Source organism: Athene cunicularia (genome assembly GCF_003259725.1).
Source record: "Athene cunicularia isolate RWA chromosome 1 unlocalized genomic scaffold, athCun1 chr1_part1, whole genome shotgun sequence".
Taxonomy (NCBI): domain Eukaryota; kingdom Metazoa; phylum Chordata; class Aves; order Strigiformes; family Strigidae; genus Athene; species Athene cunicularia.
This window is the reverse complement of record NW_020799091.1, coordinates 78,517,923-78,538,290: the sequence shown is the minus strand read 5'-3', so window position 1 is coordinate 78,538,290 and position 20,368 is coordinate 78,517,923. Positions and strand designations below refer to the sequence as shown.

At 40.1% G+C, this 20,368-nt stretch overlaps 1 protein-coding gene across 3 annotated transcripts in view; it reads left to right on the top strand.

The window, feature by feature from the left end:
• Positions 1-20,368, top strand: part of ARHGAP6 (Rho GTPase activating protein 6) — a 316,856-nt gene that overhangs the window by 70,800 nt on the left and 225,688 nt on the right. The window contains exon 1 of one of the 3 annotated variants that reach the window (XM_026850443.1): positions 15,625-15,651. The exons of the other annotated variants lie outside the window; for them this stretch is intronic. Within the exon in view, the coding sequence (XP_026706244.1) occupies positions 15,637-15,651 (15 nt within the window). The 5' untranslated portion in view covers positions 15,625-15,636. Of the gene's footprint in view, positions 1-15,624; positions 15,652-20,368 lie in introns of those variants that run through there. 3 annotated transcript variants of the gene reach the window in all.

Genomic DNA, 20,368 nt, shown 5'->3' with positions numbered 1-20,368 from the left:
AGCCTGTGGCATAATCAGGATGTATGGTGGATGTTTTTGGTCTCCATCTCCTTGTCAGATAACTACAAAGTTGAGTGGGAAAAATTCAGCGGCTAACGTTATTGGGGGAAGTAGGAAGCTGGGTTTGGGATTTTTTTTTACTATGGCCCAATACTGCATCCACACCACAGGGGCTAGTATAAACACGTTAGCTGCTGCTGCCACCATGGAATTTGCAGTGTGGCATTCAGTGGTGTTGCAGTGGGCGGTGGTGGCTCTTGTGTGCACAGTGAGATGGGTTTACAAGCAATTCTGAGTCCTGCTGCTGTCTGTCCTTCCTTCACCATCAGGCTTGGTGATGCTCTGCGCATTTGCTGGGGTTTTGGTTGGAAAGCAGTAAGTTATTCCCCAGCTACTACCCCTGCCTTGCACATCATGACTGTGGCTTGCTCACCTGGGCTGAAGCCTCTGGACTGAAGCCAGGCTGCCGGCAGCACATCCCTTCATGGGCACGCAGAGCCACACTCTCTCCAGTAACACCCGTCAGGCAGTGAATCTCAACACCACCAGCTTGCTGTTGCTGTCAATGGTCCACTTGGGTTGTGTTGCTTATATCTGGTAAACTTAGGGCTTTTATATTTTGCTCTGTATATGTCTGTGTGCATTAGTATGCATATGCATGCATGTGCATGTGTATTTAAGCTAGCTGTTATATTTTGTCAACTCGTAAAATACTCCATAGTTTATTTATGCTCTTAGAAATGTGGGACTGAATGTCACTGTTTTAAACTGGGCATTATATAAACTTGCTGATTCTAATTTAATTCTTGAAATCCTCACTGGAATGAAACCAGCTGTTTCACTTGTGGAATATACATACCATAAACTTCAGATAGGCCTGTGTGCATGAGAGCAATCCCATTACTTTTGAAGGGAAAAATTAGGATCACAAACAAGCACTTGCCTACCTGTTAGTGAGCTGTGAAGCACCTGCTACACTGAAAGTAAATGACAACCAAATTCTTTACTGAGAATTTCCTGAGACTTCTTACTGCTTAAACTGTCATTTTTACCCTGAGAAGTAAAAGCTAAAATTATGCAAAGCTTCTCACTTGAAGCTTTTAATCAGCAGAGCCATTCAGGAAGGTCAGTATGATCATAGAATCATAGAATGGTTTGGGGTGGAAGGGACCTTAAAGGTAATCCAGTTCCACCCCCCCTGCCATGGGCAGGGACACCTCCCACCAGACCAGGTTGCTCAAAGCCCCGTCCAGCCTGACCTGGAACATTGCCAGGGAGGGGGCAGCCACAACCTCTCTGGGCAACCTGTGCCAGTGTCTCACCACCCTCATAGTAAAGAGTGAGTTTTTTCTTCCTTATAGCTAATCTAAATCTACCCTTTTTCATTTTAAAATTGTTAACCCTCATCCTATCACTACGGTCCCTGATAGGACCCCTGTAAGTATATAAGGGCTTTCTGGAGCCTTCTCTTGTCCAGGCTAAACAACCCTGACTCTCTCAGCCTATCCTCATAAGGGAGGTGCTCCAGCCCCCTGATCATCTTTGTGGCCTCCTCTGGACCCGCTCAAACAGGTCCATGTTTTCCTTATGTTGGGGGCCCCAAAGCTGGACACAGAACTCCAGGAGGGATCTCGCCAGAGCAGAGCAGAGGGGGAGAATCACCTCCCTCGACCTGCTGGCCACACTTCATTTGATGCAGCCCAGGATGTGATTTGCTTTCTGGGCTGCAAGCACACACCGTTGACTCATATTTCAGTTTTCCATCCACCATGTGGTGCAGCTCTTCAGACTCACAGCTCAGAGCTGTACATGTTTCTACACAAGGAAGCAGAGATATACTGGTGTAGTTGAGTGTAAATGCAAATGGGCATCAAGCAGCAAAATCTGTCCTCCTAAGAAAACTTGATCTTAGTTGCTCTACGCTTCTTTAATTCATCCTCATTGTCCTTCACATTCCCCAGAGCTGGTTGTCTATTTAAAAGGGGGGTTCCCGAAGCAGTTTCCATCCATTGAAGAGGGTATAGGTGCAAATTCAGGGGGAGCAGCTACCTGATCTTTTGGAGGCGGCAGGAATGTGACCGCCAGTACCTCTCAGACCATCGGGTGCCGCACTGAGCAGAGCAGAAGTTGAAAGTCCTGGAGACCTCAGGCAGCCATGGTGTTAGTGGGCTGTTAGTATCAGTCTTAAGGATGATTTGACTTCAGTGCAGGACAGTGGCATATAAATACTACAGTCTGAAATAAAACTAATCCTTCCAAGTCATATATAGGCACCTGAGGGGCCTCTCTAGACTCAGCAGCTCCCTTCTTCATATTTTGATGGAGTTTTGATTTTTTCCTCATGGGTTCAAAAGCGTTATGTTGTTCTGCAGCTGGCTGAAGAAAAGCCGGGGACAGGCTCTCTGGAGCGGACGCTTTGCAGCACTGCAAAGACTGCTAAAGTAAGTTGAAATGCAGTCCATGGAAAGTGAAGTCCATAGAAAGTCCATGGAAATTCTAGTCCATGCAAAGTGGGTGAATTTTGTCCTGAGCAAAAAGACCAAGTTCCCTGTAGAGGCAGGACAGAGGTGCTTCAGGTGGACCTCCAACGTGCAGTTTGACCTCCCTGCAATAAACCCACAGGGACTCTGTGTCAGGGAGGTGGTCAGTAGGCTTTCAGAACTTGCTGTAGCAAAATAAGCAGGAAATGTTGTCTTTGACTCAAGCAGCAGAAGCATAGAGGATTTTAGGGAGGTTACCTCAATATGATCAATATATGAAACATTTCTGTATATTGTTAGATATATGTATCTAATGCATATTATACTGTTAGAAGGTTATTAAATAATACATTTGGCAAATACTGAATGCATGGAGAAAAGGGTCTGAATCCACCTTGTATGCTGTAATAATGTCCGTTAAAATTGAAAAAAATATGCTCTTGCTGGCACTGTTGTAAATGCAGGCTAGCTATAACAATTTGTTACAATTACTCAAAAGTTAGATGGCTTGTTTATGTATTATGTCACATTCCTGCACCAGTTCTTACTAAAATCATACATTCTGCCCTATGCACTTTCCTTCATTTGTAGCTACAGCAGTAACTCCCATGTAGGAAAATAAAGTCATCTTACTTTGCAGTGTTTTGTACATTAAATAGCAGAAGTTACCAAGAACGCTCAGAACTTATCTAGCAATGGCATTAAGCTTTGGACTTTTTCCTCCCCACAAGCTCTTGGTACCAAAGGTGAGTCACTGGTTTTTACTTTATTACACCTGTGGTTTTTTTCCTTATCTCCTGTTTTTGGATCTCATCAACAGTAATGGTGAACAAGAGGATAAACTGGATGTGTTGCCTGATTAGTGCTTATAAATTTTAAATTGACTACTGTCAACTTTCTGAAGCGAACAATAAAATAATTCTCATGTGCATTGCATTTTAATAACAGAAAGAAAGAAGGATGGGCTTGAGTTTAGCTGTCATGTATTGCTGAATGCTTTGTTTCAGCTGCTTGCAACTGTGGTGGTCCTTTTGTTTAATTCTATAGTAACTGTAAAATGCCATGATTGGTGTGGTTTAGTGCTTGGTTTTTGGATTGTTTTTTTTGTTCCCCTAAAACAGGGAGACTGTTTCAGAAGCATGTAACAAATGCCTTTGGGATTCCATTTTCATAGAATCCTAAATTTACACCTCTCTTTGCAGATTGCAATTATCTCTTTTAATGACTCTTTTGTATTAAAGCAAAATAATGGAAACCTTTCAGTACTGGTAAAATGTTTCTAATCTCCCTTAATTTGTAAGAAGATAACACTACCCAGATGTGCATCTTGAAGAATGGGAACTGTCTTTTCACTTGATATTTGTTTAATGCTGATCAGGCTTCATTTTATTTATTTATTTGTTTGTTTGTTTGTTTGTTTAATGGGGGGGGGAAGATATATTGTCTTTGACATCAGAGCTTTTACCCCTTTTACCCTTCAGTGCTGCCATCCTGCAGAAGTCACTCTCCACTGAGGACAGGCTGATGTTAGTTCCTTCCTTAATTCTTAGGCTCTTATAGGAGGCCTGAATATTTAAGCACAGGCCTTTTGATTCATCTTGAAGCCAAATAATCACTTAGTTGATAGGACAAATTTGGAGGAGAGGGGAGCTAGAAACCAAAGGTTAGTTACAACTGCTCAGTGATATTCGCAGCAACCCCTTTTGCCGTGCAGATGGAGAACAGGAAAGCATTTCATGAAAATGTTCGCAGAAAAAAAACTCATCACATTTTGAAGCTGAATTACCTCTGTGATTTGAACACTTTTAACCAGTTCCACAGAGGATATGCTGGAAACTGCTGTCACCAACAGCCTGTTTTTATGCCTTGCGTCCTTGGGATTTCACTCAGCAGTTGTGTGCAGCTCTCTTTTCAGTAACAGCCTCATTTTTTGTTCCCGGTGGAGTTTAATATCACTCTGTCTCCAGAAGTGAATGGTGATTTTTTTTTGTTAAGAGCTGGTTAATCCTAAGTATAACTGTAAAGCTACCTCACCAGTAAAAAAATGTACCAATATCTGGTGTTTGATTGTACTGCTGAAGCAGGGCAGAGCCAAAGGCGAAGCTGCATGCCTACGTCAGAAACGATGTACGTATTGATGAGAGATTCAGCCTCTCCTTACTCTTGCCTGAACTGCCATAAGGAAGGTGAAAAGAAGGGCAACAGAGAGAGGTTTGCTTGAAAGGGCTCAAACTGTGTAGTGTGCTTATGATTTTTCCATCAGTGGCCTGCCAGAACGGTCTGCCTGGGTGTATGGTACAGATGAGGGAGCTGGTTTGGGTCAGTATTTATTAATGAACTATTTCCTTTGCCAGTCTCAGCAGGGAGGTGTCCTTGTGCAATGGCTTCAAGTGCTTCCCCAAGGAAGGCTTAAGGGAAACGAGTGGGGAAAAGTTTATCTGCCTTCCAAAATTCAGTATCATAGGTTAAAATATTTGTTTTGTCTCTTGCATTTTATATTTTGAGTTCAACTCCATTTCACAATACCCCTTAATTTTAATTTCATTAGATGACATGCTCTTAAATCACCTCCCCTGTCTCTGGTCCTTTCCCTTTTCAAACCTTTACTGTTAGAAATTCCTAAAATGTCATCAAAGTATTATTTCTGAGTTCTTTTATGTTATCAGGGGTTTTGGTCAATGACAATAGTAAGTAGTCATTTGATTTAATTGAATATAATCATTCCCTGCCTAAATTAATAAGAATGATCATGCTACGTTTATTATGTAAAATCCACAGCTTGAAATTAGGAACTAGCAAGAACATGATGCAAAAGCACTGATCTTCCTAGGGAGATACTGATGTTACATTTTATTATTCTGCTTCCTTTTTTTCCCCATCATGTGACAAACCCTGTTTGTTCTGAGCTTCAAATCCTTTCTGTGTCCAACAGAAACTTGGAGATGTTGATTTGTTTGGCTTCTCGGGGCCTTTTGAGGAAAACAAAATATTTGGACCCAGGCAACAGATAAGCACTAAGACTGTTTTTAAAACACTGTATATTCAGAATTGGGTAACAGGGTTAAGACCTTTGGTAGGATAAGGGCAGTAAGAGGGTTTTTTTAAATGGCATCTGCTAATATTTTCTGGTAGCTTCTTGTAATTGTAAGGACAATTGTGTCTTGCACTTGTTGTAAATTTTGAATAGTTCTCATTGCTCTCCAGAGAGCTGATGATGCATCGCAGTTTTCTGCATTGTATCAGGATAGGTACTGGCATTTTCACAGTTGAACTGGACTGTGTTATAATGAGTTGTAGCAGTGTAAGGAAGAAGGCAGGCTGCAGTGCTTGTCTCATTGCCAGGGTTTTTTTTTTTTTGTTTACTTTTTGTTATGATTAAATGCCTGTAAAAATAAGCCAGTGATTGAATCCAGTCCTTAATTTGAAAGGGACGAAATGGAACTGGGAGTAGGAAATGTCATGCCTGAATCCCTTAATCACTAAAAATGAAAGCTTTTGATGGTGTCCCTTGCTGAACCTTTTCTCCTCACTGGAGGCCTGTGTCTTTAAGATAAGGTTCTAGGGGGACGTTTTGGAATAACCTGCTCAGAGGGTTGGAGCAAAATCTTTTGTTTCCATGGAAGAGGGCATGGTGTTCTGCCACATGGGAGAGGACAGCCAATACTTGGGTTCTTGGTGGGAATAAAGCGCTAACTTTAGCACTGCCAAGCCAAACCAGTACTGTTGTAACGTCACAGGCTGGAGGCAGCCACCATGGTGGCGTGTCTGCCGCTCTCGTTCCAACTGGATGTATTGGTTTTATTGTGGGAACAACCATACAAATCTGTCCCTCTGAAAACAGCTCATCCCTGGGGCTCACTCTCCAGCATAATCTGTTGCTACCTTTCTCGTCCCAAGCCCTTCTTTTTTCCCTTCTCCTTGATATAGGTGAGTAGAGATTCCTCTAGTCTAACTCTAGGTGTTTGCACTGTGGCTGTCTACATAAGAGTTATCCATACCAGTGTCTTTTTGCAGTCAGTTCAATGGTGAGAAGCAGCATTATATGTGCCTGTTAAAGGATGAGATGAGTAGTACCCTGGAAGTGCTGCCTTTGCCTATAAAAAGCATCTAGATGAGCAGCTCAGATTTGCTAGGTTGAATCCTACCCATTGTGTCAGTCCCCTGATGAGGACTTCTTAAAAATGCCAAGTAATCCAAATGGATGGTTTGGTTTTGGCTTTTTCATCTGGATGCATGTTCCAGTAATACTTCATGTAAATAACATGGATTTCATATTTGGTTGTTCCCAGTACTAGAGTTTTGGGAGTGGATTGAAGTGAAGAAGGCCCAATGCATCAAATCTGCCAGGAAGACCCTATGCTTTTTGTTATCTCTCAGGAAGGTCATCTGGTTGACCTATAAACTGGTCTAAGAAAACGTTTCCATTTCAGGAACTGTCTTTAGATGCCTTATAGTCTAGGAAATGATCATGTATTCCTTTCAAGCAGGTACTATGGCTCTTTTTTATTCTGTAATTCAGAAATCCTTTATGCCTTTTTGTTGTTGTAACTGAGTGTGCACTTCTTAAATGAGAAGATCTGTATAGACACTAGCTGTGACATTTGCTTGAATATTAAAGACCTAATTACAGATTTGTGAAGTCTCATTTGTTTTGGCTGTCACTTGCTCAACAGCCCACATCCCGTTGTCATCTGACACAATGTCTGCACCTGTGGCTGCAGCTTGGGTTGTGCTGCCAGTTCAATTTTCCCATGAAAGTAGTCTGATATTTATAAAAGGAAAATGAGATATGGTGCTATCATCCTGTATCCTCTGGTTTTCTCTGGAGCTATGTCCCAGGAAGCTTCAGAACACCTAGCAGGAAAGGAGTTAATGTATTGGAAAAGGATCACTGCAGACTGGGTGGGTTTGGTTTTTTTCCCCTTTTAATCTTTGGTATTGCGTAAGCCCCTCTCCTTGATTTAGAAACTTTAAGCTAGTCCCCTGGCTTTGGGATAATAAAACAAACTCTTCCTGGAGAGTGGCAAAAATAAATAAAGTGTGTCCCTTGCTTTTGGAATATGTACAGAACAGTCAATTTTCTTCAAGAAAATATCAACAAAGCTGGTCCACAGTCTGGCCAGAATTAATACTAATAATCCATTTCACCTCTGGCAGGGTCAGGTTGTGCTCTGGCCCTTGGATTTCAGCCTGGTGCTTGAATCTTCTCTGCTGCTCCAGAGAAACACTGGTCTTTCCTCAGATGATTGTTGTGTTACAGCCTTGCTTTTGTGGGTTTTTAGGGTCCCACTCTGAGAGCCATTCTTCCAGGCTGGGCCCCATAGTAAGCTGAAGCTAAGGAAAGGCAACATGTTTTGCCCTCCTCAAGAGAAAGATTAGACCCTGACTCAATCTTAGTGTTTGGCAGTGGTGTTTCAGCTCCATTAGAAACATTAAATGAGCACAGAATGAAAGCACGAATGCTAAGATAACACTGTATCTTTGGGAACTCTCTGGGGAGCTTTCTTTGCTCTGAATTTTCTTAAGAAACAACAGAAAAAGGGATATCACATCCTGTTCTTGCACTTTAGGAAGCAAAAGTTTGACTGGCTTAAGAGCAGCTCTTTCATCATGGTATGTTTTAGTTTAGTCACTTATGAGAAGAACTTGTGTGTTATTAAGCAGATGTTCATGTTAGTGATGGCAGGATGATGGCAAGAAAAATTACCAAACATTAAATTAATGGTAATTGTGATTAAATCTCCTTGATCCATTGAGGAAGTCTCTTTTAGGTTGCTGGTAAGCACTTTTATTCATTAGTATGGTAGTATCTTTTGTGTGTATGTGTGGGTGTTTTTGTTAAACTGAGATGCTGAAAGGATATGAGAGGGACACTCTTGGAAATTTTCCAGACTTAGACTCATCCTCTTCTTTTCGCAGAGATTATTCACAAAACTTGAAAGCACACATTTATTGTATGATTGGGTTCTTTTATATTATCAGGCGTTTGGTCAATGACAATAATAGATCTCTTGCTATCACCTCTTTTCTTTATCACATTATCTTCCAGAACTTACTCTGAAGAAGCTCTCATTCTAATTTTAACTCTGAGTTCCGATAACAAACAAGTTAGTGCTAAAACTGTACTCTTTGTAACAGTTTTCTGGTTATCCATCATGTTTGCAGGTGAGCTATCGTGGCAATCCCTGAGTTTCTGAAACCAATGAAAAAGTTTTCTCATACAGTATTTATCACATTTTAAAATCTTGCAGCTTTCTACAAAATGGACTGCTATTGAGAAGAGAGAGAGGAAGCTTGAATATAAACACTGATTTGCTCATGGAAAATGAAAAAGCATTTGAGATCATTTGGGAGAATTATCCACAAAGTGATCCCATACTAGAAGGACCCATCTGTTAAGCTCAAGCTTGGTTCCATGCTGGAAACATTGTGTAAGAAACAGATGCACTTTTTTAACAGATTATCTATCATAGTTTCCATAGTACATAATGATTTCAGGGGGAATTGTGAGCCAAGCATCAAAGGATGAATTACTGAAGGGTTTATTGCCTGAGTAAATAATTTTTGAATGTGAGATGTGTACCAAAGCACCATTAGCTGTTGCGGTTATACTAGTTTCTCCCTGGTATGAGAGTCCTGGTGTTTTACTTCAGTGATTGACTGTGCCTGTAAGGTTTGACTTGCAAGTGGCCTGTTGTATTGAGAAGAAACCTCTCTTCAATAGCTGACATGACAGCTCTTACTCCATTGTTGCAAGAATCAAATGCCATGCTTTGAGGGAACATGGTGCATCTGCAAGCATCTCATCTTCCCTTTAGCCTCACCACAAGCTGGTCTTTTTGTGTTATTTTTTGAAATATCTGTGTGGTTTGCACATGAATAGGAAGAGTTGAAAGGAGTGCACTCTTCGACAAGCTCTATGGACAAGATAACTCCTAGGTAAAGCAGCATCATTGGCATTTATTGCATTCCTTCCACTCAGGGAGGGGATGTCAACAATGGCCAGTCGTGTTTGGTGGAAGGCATCTTGTCTGCAATCTAACATGAAACATTAAGGCCTTGATTTACATGCTGAAGAGATTGGGCTTTTGCTAGGTGGGGGACTGTTGTTTCCTCTCAGATCAGTAAAAGACTTTGTAAGTGATTTTATATGTGGGCAAGTGTAGCTGTAGGAGACTTACTGTCCCGAGAAGGAGGTGTTGTGCTGTATCCTCTACTCAGTGGAGGCAGGTGGGAACATAAAATACCTGTAATCCACAAGCCTATTTTTTCATACTTCTGATGCTGATTAGTGAAACATTTTACTTGTTCTGCCTGTCTTTTTGGCTATTCACAACTTCTAAGGGCAACTACATAGTAAAACATGAATGTAGTAAAACATGATAATGTGCTGTATAGGATAGAGATAGTAAATATTAGGCATCTAAGAAGAAAACTGTCAGTGATACAGGTTAAAAGGCACAATAAGGGAGTGTACCATATATATCCTGCAGATAACATCTAGCAGTACTAGCTTAATTTAGAAAAGTGCAAAGAGGAATATATTGCTTTGAAAGAGTTGCAAAATCTGTTTTTATAAAATCATGACAAGAACTGGCCTCTGAGTAGGAAATGAACATACTCTGTGAACAGAGATACTTTATAAGATGAAAGCTTCACAAAAGGGTCATTTCATATTGGAGAGTCACAAATGCCTGGGGTATTTTTCTGTGTTTTGATATCTATTTCACAAAATGACAAGATGAACGGGTTGATATAAAGGTAAGACTGCGTATGTACAGAGTCCTTTATTTCTTGAAAATCATCACTGGTGGATAGTTTCTAAAAATAGTGTTACAAGCTACTGAAATGCTACATCAGTTCACCAAAAAAAAAAAAAAAGCCTGAGGAAAGAAAGCTAATTCTTTAAAAAAATCAATTGCAAACCTATCCCTTATAGTGCTTGAATCCTTGAAAATTATACTTCACTTTTAAATAAGAGTAGCCTAAGATGTGTATTCTTGACAAAGGATCCTGCTGCTGAGGGGCAGACGATATATGCTCTTACTGTCATCATCCTCTGGGTCAGTGCTTTGTAAATCCATAATCCTCATCCTCTGATATTTTTTATGTAATTCTTCTTAGTGTTTAACATGACTTTATGTTTGTTCTCTGTCCCACAAAATCTTGGTTCCTATGACAGCTGTTTGGGGGAGTTCTTCAGAGCGTGCTTGATGCAGTTTGCTTTTAATAGATTCAAAGCTTTGCTGGTGCTGGGATCCCTTTGGGTGGAGTACTGAACTTGTTGTGTATCTGGTAGGACACACTTTTTGGAGAGGTTACACTCTGAGCAGCACAGAGCAAACTGATGTGACCCTTGACACAGGGCATCTCTCCAGCCACAGTCAGTGAATTTGTGGACTGACTCACGTTGCTGTTCCCTGGTGGGTGTCCTGACTGTGGGCTGGCGTGGCTTCTGGGTTCAGGTGATGGGAGTTTTTCCTGCTGGCTGGAGATGAAGGGGTTGATATAAAGGCAAGGTCACAGACACACTGCTTATGCCTTCCCTGGAGATTCTGGTCTTCATGTCAATTTCTCTTACTTAGAAAATGAGGACAACATTAGCCAGAAAGGTTAGAGCAGTCAGCTGTCATCCTGAAATGAGTATTTCTGCTTTGTACTTTCTTACAAAGATATTCAGAAGTTACTCTTGGGGAAGAAGACATTCTGAGGGTAAAAGAACTGATGTTAATACTAATTTCCCCTTTGTTTTTGGCATTTTGGTGGTGGGGCACTGTCTCTCATTTTCTGGACTGCATTTGAGCAGGGCAAAAGGCAGAAAGCTGTTTGCATGGATCCTGAAGGAAAAATGTCAGTGTATTGTCTGAAAGGTAAGGCAGAAAAGCCAATGAGTGGCACAGCAAAAAGGACACTTAGGCTTGCACAGCTTCATGGAGATGAGCCCAGGGAGATTCTTCACTCTCCCCGTGCCAGAAAGTCCCTCTGGCTGGTGCTGTTTAGTCAGCACTACTGGACTGCTGGCACTTGTCATTACAGTAGATATGGGGGTAGGAACAAGTGATGTTTAGACACATTTTAACAGTGATATTTCTAGATGTAAAAGACTCTCACCAAATAACTAGTGAACCTGTTAATACTGCTTTATGTGTGGTTTGGTGAATAGTGATAACATTACAGAGGAACTGGAAGTGGTATTTCAAACTGAGGAGAAATGCTTGCAGAGCAGCCTACTCAGTCTAGTCAAACTAAGAACTTTATGAGGTGGTTAGAAGCAAGCAGTGAGTTTTCCCACAAATAATAGGGGAAAAAAAGAACAGAAGCATCAATAAAGAAATGTTTAAAGTCAGAAACAAAGACCCATAGTAAAAAACCACGAATTCTGCTTAGTTGCCATAAAAAAAAGTGCCAATAGTACAAGTTCTTTAGCTATTTATAAAAGAAAGGATTGCATTTGCTCTGCAGAGATGGCAGAGCAGAGAAACAAAGTGATCAAATGAAAAATATGCTTCAGCTTTCAGTGATGCCCATTGAAGGAAAGAGGACTAATGGAATTGAAGCTTGAAAGTGGAAAACAGCACAACCAAGAGGACAATTCAACTGAGTGATTCAGAGGGTGTTTCTCTAATTATTGCCAAGTTCTTAAAGTAAATGGAACTGTAGATCTAGTCAAAAGGATTTTTAATGACTATCAAGTCTAATTGGTGACTGTCCCTGAAGTAACACAGGGCAGAAAATAGTTCTCAAATTTGAGAACGGGTAGAAAAATGTGGTCTAGGCAATATGGATTAATTGAGTTTCTGTATAACCTGAGAGCTTTGAACATGTATTGAAGGAAAGACTAATTAAAAACATAGAATGGAAAATAACCTAACACTTTTCTTTGAAAAGAGATAGTAGATCTCTACATTGAAAATGTAGTAGATCTGTTCTTTATTTCAATATGGCCTTGAAAATCCTAGGAAGTGTGGAAGATTGGTGTGCTGTATATCCATAACCACAGTAAACTGCCTGTCTGTCTGTGCAGGCATTAATGGGAATTATATACTGAGCAAAAGGTCAATCCTATATACTGAGCCAGACATCTGTCATGGTCTAAAATGAATTAAAATTTTTAATTTATGACTTGGAAAGTGGACTAGAGTCTGAGTTTATTCACTTACTGCCAAACTGAGAGAGGAGTTGCACTGCAAACATTGAAGGATGGGACTAAAATTAATTTGTTTTGGTCAGCTAGGTCTGAAATAAAATACAAGTCAAGTGCAAAATACAGTATTTATTTATCAGCATTCAAGGGCACATCCTCCTGATAGGGGGTGAATTGTTTGTTAGGGAACAGGTCTGCAGAGGAAGATGTAGTGATTATTGTTGCCTTGCATTTAATCTGTGGCTCAGAGTGGCATGTGTTGTAGGAGAAGCAACACCATACCATCATGTATAAACAGGACTGCTGCATACAAGACTTGCAAAGTAATCTGCCTACTCTACTTAGCTCTGCTGAGGCTTTAGCAAAAATGTATCATGTCCACTTTTGGGCATCCCTCATCAAAAACAATGTGGGCCATCTTGAGGTGATTCTGATCTATGAGAAGTTTACAGACTGCTATATATAAAAAAGTCTGAAAGAACTGGCATTGTTTAATTTACAGAAAAGGAGATGTGGGAGAAACACTCTAAATTTCTTAAATATAACCACAGGCAAAGAGGCAATATAGTTCTCTGTGTCCACAGCAAATAAGACCCCCAAAAATAGAGTGAAAGGGAGACATGTAAACATCAGTATTTCTCTGGTGATAAGGATAGTGAAGCACTGAAATAGATTGCCTAACCTATACTTACCTTCCAGGGAGAGCGTTTTCACAGCTTTGCTAGGTAGCCGTGTCCTGAAATAGCTCAGCTGTAGCTGATCCTGGCTGTCAGGATTTTCCAACTAGGCCTTCAGTGACCCTTAGAGTTTGTCTACAGCTGGGCACAAGGGTTTATAACTGATAAGAAACAAGTAGAGGTGGTGACATGTTGTTCTAGAAAGAGAGAGAGAATGTGTATGGACAACGATTGGAGAGTTTGTTGGTGATGAATTCTACCGTAAAGTGGGATATATCTCCTGTACTTTTTAAATCACAAAAAAATGCATGACAGAATTTGCCATAAACTGACGACTGAAAGAATCAAAGACTGTATTAAGTCCTCTGTTGCCAGTCTACTTTACATAGAAAATATAGTGATTAATAGCAGTTCAGAATCTCTGGTGTGTGAATAGCCAGTGTATCCATAGACCTGAGATATCTGTCGGATTATCTCTTGTGAGGAAAAACACAACTCAGAACTACTGGCCAGAGTGCATCTTAAATCCAGCCTTTCCAAGAGATGACAAGAAGTATGTTTCTTAGACAAAGCAGCACAGCTGCAACTGCACATGAATTAGTCAGTCTAGCTCTTGTAGCAAGACTTTTTTTGCTTGCTAAATTGTACATGATGTGGCACATGGAGCTGAAAATTGTTAATTCTGTATACTCATTAAAATAATGAGCAACATCTTTGCAAGCATGGCGGGTAGCATCATTTGCATCAGTGTGAACAGAAATGCATTTGTGGCACCCATTGTATGTGCCAGACAGTACTGGCTCCAGCTCCTGGCAGTGCAGCCCCACAGCAAGGCTCTAGCCCATGCTGTTGGGAGTGAGAAGTGAGGAGGAGAAACTTTCTCTGCATTTCCTGTATGGATATGGGCAAGTTCTTTAGTTAACATTGCTTCTTTGATGTGGTTGATATTGTAAGATGCAGGAAGACATGTATGTTGGCCATTATCAACACCCAATACATGAAAGGAGATGAACTTACAGAAGGTACCTTCATAAGGCCTGATCCAAACCCCATTTGAGTAAAAGAGGTTCTTCTGTTGGTGACAGATTTGGCTTATATGGTTGCCATTTTCACTTTCCCGCTTGATCTTTTCTTCCAAATCTGTGAAATGAGCCTTTTTCAGAATGGGCTGCAAGAACCATATGTGTGGAGTACAGTTAGATTTTCTTTCTTTTTTTTCCTCACGTTTCCCCCCTCCCTTTTTTTTAATAATTTGGACCACCTGACAAAACTTGGTTAGGACAGGACTGGATGAACAGTTAAATTAGCAGAACTGAGAAGATGGTAACTTTACGTAGGAGGGGATGTATGAACTATTGGAAAGACTAAGTGGATAAAATGTATTGGGCAATAATAGAGTAATTGTTGTATTCTTATGGTCACTTTTGAATAAGAATTAATCACATTATAAAAATAGCTTTGTCCTTGGTATCACAAAGAAAATCTGTAACTTGCTGTTATTGAAAGGAACAATGATTATTGAAAAAACTTAATTCCTCCTCTTGCAGCCTCCTGTTAGAGGACAAAGACCACAATTTGTAGAAGCTAGTCCACAGATGAATAGAAACAAAAATCATGAAGTCTGGGGAAGTGACAAAATTAGGTTAAATGTGGCTGCTGAAAGGAAACAAAAGGAGAAGGAAGGATTCCGCCCTTGTTTCTGTGGCGATGTTTTAAATACAAATCTCTCGGGGAAAGACAAATCTGGCTCTTTAATCAAGTTCTTACCCAAAATGTACGTGCTCATAGAGAGAATACCAGACCAAAGGAAGTAGTGGGTAGACAGCTTCGTACCACAAACTCATTCTACAGAGAAGTTTCTCTTTTTCTACATATTTACATTAATTCAGCAGTGTAGAAACCCACTGTGCATTGTGTCTTGAGCTTCTCTTTGTGCATGCATAGGAGATGAGTGTGGGCAGCCCTGCCCATTGTGCATGCAAAGTGGGGGCTGGACAGGAATGTGTGGTTGCCCATCATTGTGTGGGAGCCAGATTAGGCACACTCAGGCCTCTCAGTCCGGACTATAAATCCTTTCAAATGGATTTTGCTAAAATAAAAGCACAAGCAGCAAAGTGCTGTGCAACATAACAGGCCCTGGTGTGGGAAGATTTTATTCTCATTACCTGAAGAGGGCACTAATGAAGACATGAGACAGTTTTTAGGTATTTTTTGGATTTTTCCTTTTGAGGGAGTTGATGTGGAAATAGGAAGGTTTGGGTTTTGTTCTGGTTTTGTTTTCCGAGAAGATTCGGTCAGGACAAGTTCCTCAGTGCTCATACTCCCAGCTGTGAATATGTTCAAGCTTTGGGTAAGATCTGGGACAAAAAGTGATAGTAACATGAGAACAGAACTTCACAATAAGATAGTTGTGATATGCTAAAAGTGCAAGGTTCACTGTCCTATCATAAGTGTGTGCAAGTCCTTCAAGGATGAAGGCCTGATGTGCGTTAGGTCTGGTATGTAGACATAAAGGCAGTCTGTCTGAGATAAACAACAGTGTTTCCTGGGGAAAGGGGTGGGGAAAATCTGTTGAGGAGGATAGAATAACCAAACTAACAAAACTCAGGCATCATGATCTGAGACTTACGATCAAACTGGATTAAAATGAAACTTTTAACATCAGAAAATCTTGCTTGTTTTTTTATCCTATAATCTAACACTCTACCTGTTAATATTTATTTAGATGGATTCTTGCATAACTGGATGATTTTTTTTTTGTTTCTGACCTCCTACTTTTTATCATTGTAAAAGGGGAAAAAAGAGAAATTGTTGAGACTTGTTCATGTTCCTCATGTATTTCCCAGTAGTGCTGAGTTGCTGTCTAAACCGTGACCCAAAATATTTCCCAACCCAGTGTCCGTGTGTGCTCATCACTTACATTCTTCCTGCCAATCGAGATGCAACTTGGGTTTGTAGCTTCCTTCCTCACTCCCTTCACCTTGGTTTCACTGGAAGGAAACAGGCAGAATGGTCATGGTACATGGATGGGAAAGAATGGGCAGTTTGGTGGTGGGATTTGTGGGATGCTTTGCAGAGCCCAAGTATCTTGTTCATGTGCAGCAGACAGAATAACATCCACTCTCTTGATTTTCTCCTGACACCCCCAGCACACTTCATGGAGGTAGTAAACATGTACCTCATTTCACTGAGACTGCTTAGGTGCTTGAACACCCTGATTTTTTGCTAGAGATTGAATGCTTTTTCAGACCTAGAAGCTGTAAATTATTTTATATCTAATTTTATTCTGTATTTATTTATGTTTCACAGATAGCGACAATGTACTTTTACTACATTAATCTGTCCCTTTGAATTTATTATTTGCAGTGAGATGTGAATGATTCAACATCGCCAAACCCTGTAGAATGAATTCAATTAAGCTGAAAGATCTGGATTTTACAGCAATTTTCATTCTGAAATTATCAGACAAGACTATTAACTTGCCCAGAAGGGACAGTTTTGCACATCAGCAGACTAGTTTAGATGGCTGTCTCAGGAAACATTTTAATGGTTTAATTCTATAGATTCAGATCAATAAGGTATGTGAGACGGTTTCTTCACTGTAACAGCTTCATGTGGTCAAATACTACAGCTTTAGGTAGTAATGCCACCCAGTGGAAAAGAGGAATATGGTCAGCTTCCGACAGAGACCAAAAAAAGTGCAAATAAGAATTTCTTATTAGTCAAGATGCAAATTCCCATTTTGAGAAGAAATTAATATTTTTGTCCTTTTTCTATATTCAGCAATTGTCTTGCTACTTTCATATTTCTAACTTTTTGCAAAGGTATTTGAAATTTTAATCTTTTGTTTTGCTAGTCATTTTGTTTTATTACGAAACTAATATCTGTATTTTAAAATGACACAAAAATTGTGCTGAAAAGGGAGTGCATATAATGCATGAGATTCCATTATTTCAAAACTTTGCTTTTCCTTTGAATTAAAATAAAAATTAAGATATTTCAATCTTCTAGAAAGAAAACTATAGAAAAATATTAAGAGAAATGAAAATATCTTTTCTTATGTTGAAATGTTTTTTTATATACTTCATGATTTCTTATATGCAAAAGAGAAAATGTATCATGTTGAAAAGTATTAATTCAATTTTTCTATCAATAGTAAATTTTATCCCAGAATAAGAAGCTCAATTCTTACATACCTAAACTCAAGAAAATGTTTTCTGGTGGAAAACTAGTATAATATGTGAGAATTTTTTTCCTTGTGATTAACAAATAATTGGGTTTTGAGATCTTGAGATTTTATCAGTTCTAAAATGACTGATACAATATAATTAGGAATTTGCGGTCAGATATGTTTCTGTGGGCATAGTCACATAATATGTTGTCAGTCCTGCAATTCTTGGGAAACTTGGGGTTAACAACATTCACAAAGGAAAAGGTTTGTCAAGTTGCAACTCACAGAGGTATAAAGCACTCTGCATGTTGCCTGCCAGCTTACAAACTCCTACCAAGCGGTACTTGGTATTACTTGGTATTACAGAGGTTGCCAAGGCTCCTGTGGTGGCAGGTGGTTTGCTGCTCGATGGTTGCTGAAGGCAGTGGAGGCACCAAAGAAGGAGCACGGGTGTGTTAAAGGTTACAGTTAGGTTCAATAACTTTGGTTTACCTTTCACAGTTGCCCTCTTCTGAAACGATGGGATTATAGTTTAATGGTGCCTGTCTGGTTTGCTCCTGAACCTGTGAGCCCTGGGTGAGCCCAAGTGGAGCAGCCCACCCGGACATTGTTACTGGCCCGTTGTTATTGTCCCATCCCAAAGTGCTGCCTGTGTCTGGTCTCATGGTGAGAGTTTGTTCAGATCTGCTCATGAGCTGCTGCGAAACAAGTTAATTTTTAAAGTAATTGATTGCTTGGCAGGTGAAAAGAGTTCAAATTACTTTCACTTAATATTTCTTGGCAATCTTAACTGTTTCTGTTGTGTTGCGAGGGAGACAGCATCCATCATGGCTCACAGCCGCACTGTTAGTCATATGCTGGCCTGGATCAACACTGCCCAGATTTTGGAAAACCGAATCCTCCCAGGGAAACTGCAGCCTTTGCCAGCCCAGCCAGCTGATGCTGAGAGGCCACTCCACTTGATGGCTGTGTATACTTGGCTTGTTTGGAGCTGCAGTTGCGGGCTCATGAAATACCACCCCATAGTGCATGAGGATTTTGTCAATTCCTCTGCACCAGTTTGGATTTTTCCAGCACTGTTTTCCCATGTCCCAGGTTTGATGTCTTCAGCCCCATTGCAAATCTGTGCTCCCTCCTCACATGGGTAATGGGGGAACTCAGGGCTGGGATGGCGAGAGGCTGTCCTGCCGCTGAGAGCCAGCATGGACTTCAGTGAGACATCTCTTGCCTTGTCACCACTGTTTCAGATAGCAGACCTGTTCCTGGCCAAACCCTAGGCCTGGTGATTTTTTAGGGTTCTCTACTCAAAAAGTTTTCCGGCCTTTTTTTTGAGCTCCTTTTGGTTCTGTTACTTATTTTTTCATATTGCCTGTAGCCTCAGAGTCATGCTATAGCCACCAGCTTTGCTTATAAAGCTTCTTCCCTAAAGTTAGCAGATGTATGTGGGTTTTTTTTAAACAAAAGTTGCAATTTGTTGTATTTTTTTTTACGTATGGGAATAGAGAGAGAAGTGAGGATGGGAGTTAGAAAAACACTTTCCTCTGAACATTGTTGCTGACTGTTCTTTGTGGTAGAATAATGACTAATTTTTAAAAAATGATTCGTTAAAAAAACTCTGCTGGGTGATTTCCCCTATTTCCTGTGGGCTTGTGCATGGCTCTGAATAGAACATGTTTAGGGCATATACTGGTAGAGATGTATTAATGTCAACTGACCAAGAAGCTGAGGTCTGTGCATCAAAAAGCGTGTCTTTTACAGCATGTTTGCTGTTAATGTAGGGATCATCAGTTTGAAAATGCTTTGTTTCATCAGTATTGAAGCTGGAGTTTTCAAGAGAGCTGATGATACAGATATTAACCTTACTGGACCCAGATTAGAGGACTGTGTATGCAGCTATGTAAAATAAAAGGAAACGTCATTCTTGTTTGTTTATGTACAAGCATGCACAAGTTTATGCGTCTTTAACTGTAGTAATTACTTGGGGTGCTGCATGGGACATCTGTGATATAATGAGTGTTCAGTGATCTGCTGATATGGAACATGAGGATACATGTGGTGACTCATTTTTTCCCTCCCACTTTCTTTTCCCATTAATCCAAGGCAAAGCTTAACAACTTTTACCAGAATTTAAGGAGAGATTCATACAGGCTCTAATAATGTGACAGTGAGATGTCTTTGATTGTAAATTAAGTTTCCCTTAAGGGAAATAAGATTCCTTTATTTCCTTAGATAAACAAAAATGAACCAGACAAAACACTTGAGAATTTCTACAGGGATAAAGCTTGCAGTGATGACAATTTCTGATACCCAGCTACAGAAAAGATTGCTAGTTATTGGGAAAACAAAAAAGATAAAATTAATATGAAGAAAGTTCTGTTCTTCCGAACTGTAATTTTTCTTCTCCCATTTACAGATATAAACAGATGTTTCCATTTGACCACCTCAGAGTTCTCCCATAACAATTGAAATGAAAAAAAATTATTCTTCTGGAAGAAAAAAGTAAAAAATGTTGGAAGCCAAATTCGGGGAGGAAAAATCTGGTCACCTGCCGTGTATCAATGATATCTGTTTTAGTAAAAGTTTTTGATGGGCTCTTCCCTCTACAAAGGGTTTAGATTTTCCCATCATTATTTTCCCATGCCTCTCGTTTGATGTATCCATTTGGCTAAAAATGATTGAGTTTTGCTTAGCTTGATCTTTGATGGCGATTCCGATTCAGCTTTTGGGGAAGGAAGATCTGTATTTCACAGACCACAAGAGGGAGTGGTGTTCTGCGTATCTGGCTGCAAGCAGCTCTCTTGCTAACATGGGGCTCTTTAGCTCCTTGTTTTCACCCTGTTAAAGGAAAACTTTATCCAGGCTGAAGTAGCTTCTCAATATCCCCCCCCCCTTTTTT